The sequence below is a fragment of the Sinocyclocheilus anshuiensis genome, unplaced genomic scaffold (genome assembly GCF_001515605.1).
Source record: "Sinocyclocheilus anshuiensis isolate Anshui unplaced genomic scaffold, SAMN03320099.WGS_v1.1 scaffold401, whole genome shotgun sequence".
Lineage (NCBI taxonomy): Eukaryota > Metazoa > Chordata > Actinopteri > Cypriniformes > Cyprinidae > Sinocyclocheilus > Sinocyclocheilus anshuiensis.
The window spans coordinates 71,518-78,229 of NW_015539847.1; the positions used below are offsets into that span (position 1 = coordinate 71,518).

Here is a 6,712-nt window from a genome sequence, read left to right on the forward strand (position 1 = left end):
GATAAACGCATTCCTGCTGGGAAGAATTCCTCCTCAGGTGACCTTCAGGAGAAGCTGGAGAGAGTCTGTCCTTTGTCTGTATTTCTGAAGTGTCTTCAGTAAACGACGCTGGAGTCTCTGACAGAATGAAGAAAACAGCGTAAAGGTCACCGGACACATCTGAGGCTAAAACCAGCGCAGAACATTATCATCTCAGGCTTAATGTCAGGCCTTTGTCTCAAACAGCGGCATTTATTCAGGTACGCCTGTGACTGAAGTGATTCAGATCAGATTCTGGAGGGCTGTGTGAGCGGAGTTACTCTACAGCTGCTAACTGAAGCAGCGCTTCTCCTTCACACAGAAACACATGCGTTAGCTGGACCTAAAGCAGTAATGTTTCAATGAGGGACACACCTGCCATTGGCCTTCGGTTTCCCAGCTGGAGATTCGTATCGGGACTCACTCGCATCTCCATATCTGCTCTAATGCTGCCCTGACAGCGGACAGACGCTCCGCAATCAACCGCAATTCAATTAGCCCAGGCCACTTTGGCAAATTTCAGTACAGCTACAAGAAGATCAATTTTAGCCGAGCGGGAGCATGATTTAGAGAGAGAGAGAGAGAGGGACGAGACGCAGGGCTGGGACGGTTTAATAAAGGAGAGTCGTGGCCCCGTGCATTAGCGGAGCGACTCCTGCCGGCTCACACAGCCCTAATTAATTCTGCTGGACAGTAATAAAGTTAAGAGCGTAAGTGGCGGGGCCTGAAGGTGACCCAATGGAGACGAGAATACTGATGAGATGAAGGTGCGCATCAAACACTCGCTTCTCTGAAGGAAGAGCAGCAGTTTGAGGAGTTTATCAGTGAAACTCAACACGTCTGAATCTGAATAACAGCACAGACATCTGAGACCACAGAGACGCGCAAAAAACAGCTTTTAAACTGCATACTTCTGTGACACATGTATCTGGACTGTGTTTCTGAGTGTGTGTGACTTATTTCGACTATTACGCCTATGGAGAGTCCCCACAAGGATAGCTGACCAGACATGTGTGTGTGAGTGAGTGTGTGTGTGTGTGTGTGTGTGTGTGTGTGTGTGTCACACACACACACACTCACACACAGAGCGTTAGATGGGCGCTGGTCTGTCTGGGATCATCTGGGACAGACAGTCTTTCTGATGAACCCAGCCCTGTCATGGAGCAAACAAACACACATTAAACACGTGAAGAATCTCTTATAAATCGCTCACAGATCCCCATCTCTCCTGTCTGTGAAAGACTCCTCACTGATTCCCAGTCACACACGTCTCATTTTAGAAGAAAAAGCATGTGAAGCTAGAAAGTGCAAAAGCACTACACAAACATAAGCAAGTCTAGCAGACTGAACTGAGATGCATTCTGTGGATCAGTGTAAGTTCATTAGAGACACACATTTACATTCAGTAACTGTTCTCATAACATACACCATTCTGTTTCACAGCAGAGCGCAGATAAACGCTCCGTTACCGTGAGCTTCTGCGTTTCAGAGCGCGTTTTGTTGTGTCCTGTTGATTCTAATTCACGTCCCTTAAATACTATAGAGAATGAAACATAGACAAAGAAAGACACTAGCTATGTTTCCACCCAAAGATTTGAATATAACTTATGTGCAAAACTGAAATATCACATAAAACATTTGTGAATAAATCACAGTTTCCATCCAACAGGTCAAAGATAACAAAATCGTCATGTCCTAAAAACAAACTGGCACAATATATCACTAAGAAAAATAGGAGAAGTCACTGAATATAATAATGTTCATGTATGATAAATCACTTGCGCCTCGGAGCGAGCAGACGAAACACAGTAAATACTGTAAATGCTTTCAGAGGAGGATGCTGCTGTTTGGGAACGCAGTCGTGTAAAACAATACAGAAATACTTTGATGACAGACTTTGCTCAAGCTTTTCAGAACCACCAAAACAGCATAGAGATGCTGTGAACGATATCGGTCCGCTGCTAGTCAAGTTATCCCATCTCATAGCGCAAATCACATTACTTTTTCGATGCGCATGGAGGAATTTATTCGGTAAATGTGTTTCCATTGTAGCTTATGCACATGTTTTCTTATCGGATAAAAAGTTTATCCTACTCAATTGTGTGCATACGTTTTTTATGTGCATTTATAGAATTTATGCACATCTTGGCATTTCCATCCAGCATTTTTTATGCGATATTTCAAAATAAAAATAGGTGGATGGACACAGCTACTGATTCAGATCTAACTGCTGATCAATCAAGAGACGGAAAATGACTTTATTTCCGATCGGAGGCTGATCTTTCCTGCTCTGCAGACACAAACACACGCAGCTACTTCATCTGCATTTTTATTCTCATTTACAGACGAACCATGACAAGCTGAAACTCAATTTGACAAGACGGACCTTCAGAGCTTTTACAGTTTGACACTAACGAGCAGAAGAAATGCAGGCGCTCTTCAAAGCTGTCCGACCAAATCATCACACAACAGGAAAACGCCCGTAAAATCCGTGATTCATATATTCTGTCGTCACTTCTGTTCATAACGCTGCTGAGTCTGCCTGCAACAATTAACATGCTGTGAAGTGCGTCTGACTCTGCGATGTTCAGAGAGAAAACAAACAATCAGGCGCTGTCAATCAAACTCACAAGGCCCCGCCCTCTCCTCCCATCCGTCAAACTGAACCTGTCAATCAAACACACACGGTCCCGCCCTCTCCTCCCGTCCGTCAAACTGAACCCGTCAATCAAACTCACACGGCCAGGCCCTCTCCTCGCGTCCGTCAAACTGAACCTGTCAATCAAACTCACACGGCCCCGCCCTCTCCTCCCGTCCGTCAAACTGAACCCGTCAATCAAACTCACACGGCCAGGCCCTCTCCTCGCGTCCGTCAAACTGAACCTGTCAATCAAACTCAAATGGCCCCGCCCGCTCCTCCGGTCAGTCAAACTGAACCTGTCAATCAAACACACACGGCCATCTTTACAATCGCTGTCTAACGCAAAACATTCAGGACCTTTCATAAAACATCAGAGTAAAGAAACTCTCGTTACTGCACAAATTAACATCATTAACGAACCACCGCTGAGGCTGACACCAGGTTTGGCAGGTAAAGCTTAGAGTTAACCATTGAAAACAGAAACAAAAACTTAACTGTCCATCAGCTTCTCTGCACAATAACCAATATAACTTAAAGGAGGGGGACAGACCGCGTGATATTTATCAGATTCTGACAGCACAGCCATGCTTATAAGAGCTCAAATTGGCATCATGTTTTTTTCACTGCTGTCTTTCCTTTGACATTTGGAGATTTCCTCTCTTTAAGGGCTCAAAATATTAAGAATATTTTGATTTGAGATAAAGTACTCTGAAAATATACAGTAGTAATCAGCACAATATTGACATCACGAGCTCATTAGCATATGCCCACCCACATTCACCTGTCAGCACGCCTATCGAGGGATCAGGTGACGTATTAAAGAAGAAGCAGGACAGATACTAGTATTCCTGAGCATTAATTTAAATGTCTTTCATTTCTAAAGGTCAGAGACGGTGGAAAATTGTCATGAAAAACCACATTACGTCTTCAATTCAACTGTCAACTTTTTAAGTGAACCTTTCAAAGTAAAATCATTTAAAATATATCTTATGAACTGTTTAATTCATTTTCCAAATGATATTATCAGTAATAACTGCACTTATTAATCTCCATCCAATGAACTATATGTACAATGTTTCTTTCCAGGGAGTGAATTTGTGAAATCTCAACCGTGTGGGATTTATAATGAGAGTGAGTTCAGATGTAATTCATACACAGAGAACCTGCTCTCCTCATTCAGAGAACTGAACATGAAACATGAACACAGCAATTACTGAAGAGAAACTAATAAAACTGAGCTGAAAATAACAATAGACGTCATTAAGTGCAGAAGTGGCTCGATTAAAGAGATATAATACAGCCGAAAGCTGTGTGTGCGACAGTCACGAAGCAGAAGAGCCGCACTTCTGAACTTCCTGTTCTTCATTCTGCTCTGTTAGTATTGATTTCTCTGCAATATTTCTGCATTGGCTCTTTGGGTTAATTAATTAAAAGTATTGATTGATGGGTCGTAACAACTCAAAGGAAAACAAAGTGTTTTATGACAACTTGTACCATAAATAACATCAAATCAATAACGGGATGCTCATATTTAGTGATGCTAGCGGGAGGAGAGTCACATGAATGAAGACGGTGTAATGAACGTGTTTACACTGAATCACCAATAACCGTCCAAATGAGTTTAATTAGGATGTAGTGCATTATTAACAGGGAGCACTAATGGATCAGTGTGTGTGTGTGTGTGTGAGTGAGTGAGTGAGTGAGTGAGTGAGTGAGTGAGTGAGTGAGTGGGGGAGTGTGTGAGTGAGTGAGTGAGTGAGTGAGTGAGTGAGTGAGTGAGTGGGTGGGTCGATGAGTGAGTGAGTGAGTGAGTGAGTGAGTGAGTGAGCGAGGGGGTGAGCGCTTGGCCCGTATTATATTTCAATGTGGCATCCTAGAGAATAATACATATATCTATAAATCAGTTCAATTCTTGAAATAAACGTCAGTATAAGCAGCAGCACTTGTATTGTCTGTCTAATGGTCTGCAATGAGTTCCTCATACACTGATGTTTGCTGCCATCAGCTGGACAAAACCAGAAAGCTACAACACACCTTTCATTCATTTATTCAGCACTTCAGCACCTTAATGAGGTCAGGACATAGACTTATATTGATTTACTATAATGTCAACTGATTAAACCAAACCTTTTTGCATTTTTAGAACTTATATTAAAAAGTATTAATCCTTTGTTGCTGAATCAGAGTGTCTCCAAAGGGACGTCGTGCATATTTAATTCATTTCTGAGGGCAGAAGTGTTTCTATGATAGCTAATTATGTACACACTGACACAGAATACATGCACTGAAACTAAGCGATCGATCAGTGTGTAATTCTTGAGAAGAGAGCAGTGAGATCACCTTAACATCATGAGAAGATCTGAACGGGACCCCCCATCGGCTCTGGACAGTCTGGAAATATTCAAACAAACATCATCACACAAATAATTCAGCTGATAACAGTAATACATCCCGTTAGTATTGAAACATCACGGGCCCTGTGTGTGAGACATGGAGAGAGTGTGTGCGTGTGTATTTAAAAAAAATTGCTGGCAGTTCCAAGAACTAGATATAAAGCCAAAGTAGACAGAGCGTTTGCAGTGAGGGCTCCAGAATAATGGAATAGTTTGATCCTGAGAGTTGCTGGTTTACATCTTCACATTTTCCAATCAATGTCAATAAAGTCAATAAATTCACAATGAGCCGATATACTTAATCAAATTTATACATACAGAAGATTCAAATGAATACAATAGAACAAGTGATATTGTAAATACAATCTTTTAATGTTTTGTCTTCTGTATATCATAATGCATTATTAATTCATACATTTCTCAAATTATCTTATAAGTCTGAGTTTTTGTGAGAAACATTTTGTACGAAAAGGAGCGCTGACAACACGATATTAATTCGCGGATGTCATCAGAGATCATTTCCAGAGACATTACTTTATCTATATGTGTGCGTGTGCTGTTTCCTGCTTGTTTCATCCGGACACTTTTCACAGTGACGCAGAGCCGTAATGGCGGCCTCGCTCAGAATGCTGCGACAGGTCAGAATAACCTACATATACAACACGCATGATATTAAACTGCAGCGTTAAACACGTTTGGCACTGAATGTAGATGAGCGACACCTGACTGAGATGAAATTAACAGACTTGTGACGGATGCGCCAGCGGAACATTTCATAACAAACTACAGGACAGACGGGAATAGATTATTATAACGAAGCGTAATATTCATACGAGAGATTATCTAATTCTCAAACATGATTTATCCGTGTGTGTCATATTCATTGCTGACAACCGTGGATTAGTTAGACTGAAGGCAGATAATTAGAGTTTGTCTCTGAAAGTCATGTGAATGTGGTGTTGATGGTTTGTTTTGATTCTGTCTGTCATTCAGAGCGATTCACTAAACTCTTCATCAGCAGAACCAGTTTCTTCTGAAATACTTGCATGAAGTCCAACTGAGATTCAAAGTTATTATTTCAATCATTTATAAATTCACCGTTCTCTCATGACAATTAATCGATCAATCACATGCAGATCAAAAAAGAGAATACTTTTTTGGTTAGTTTTTATATTTACATATTTATAAAGAGCTAATAATTAAATTATACAATTTATAATTTAATTAATTATTAGGTCTTTTATCAGCTCACATACCCCAGAGACATATAGAAGCTGTAATCCTGTGTGTAACAGTGCATGTTTGTTTGTCTGATGTTTGTTTGTCTGATGTTTGTCTGATGTTTGTTTGTTGTTTGTTTGTCTGATGTTTGTTTGTCTGATTGATGTTTGTTTGTCTGATGTTTCTTTGTCTGATGTTTGTCTAATGTTTGTCTGATGTTTGTTTCTCTGATGTTTGTTTGTCTGATGTTTGTCTGATGTTTGTTTGTCTGATGTTTGTCTGATGTTTGTTTGACTGATGTTTGTTTGTCTGATGTTTGTCTAATGTTTGTCTGATGTTTGTTTCTCTGATGTTTGTTTGTCTGATGTTTGTCTAATGTTTGTCTGATGTTTGTTTCTCTGATGTTTGTTTGTCTGATGTTTGTTTCTCTGATGTTTGT

The 6,712-nt window shown here is 40.6% G+C and overlaps 1 protein-coding gene across 1 annotated transcript in view; it reads left to right on the forward strand.

Moving 5' to 3' along the window:
- Nucleotides 1–5,617: 5,617 nt before the first annotated feature.
- The window catches only part of acadsb (acyl-CoA dehydrogenase short/branched chain), a 6,674-nt gene continuing 5,579 nt past the window's right edge, over nt 5,618–6,712 (forward strand). Inside the window, exon 1 of the mRNA XM_016480881.1 lies at nt 5,618–5,690. Within this exon, the coding sequence (XP_016336367.1) occupies nt 5,661–5,690 (30 nt within the window). The 5' untranslated portion in view covers nt 5,618–5,660. The remainder of the gene's footprint in view (nt 5,691–6,712) is intronic.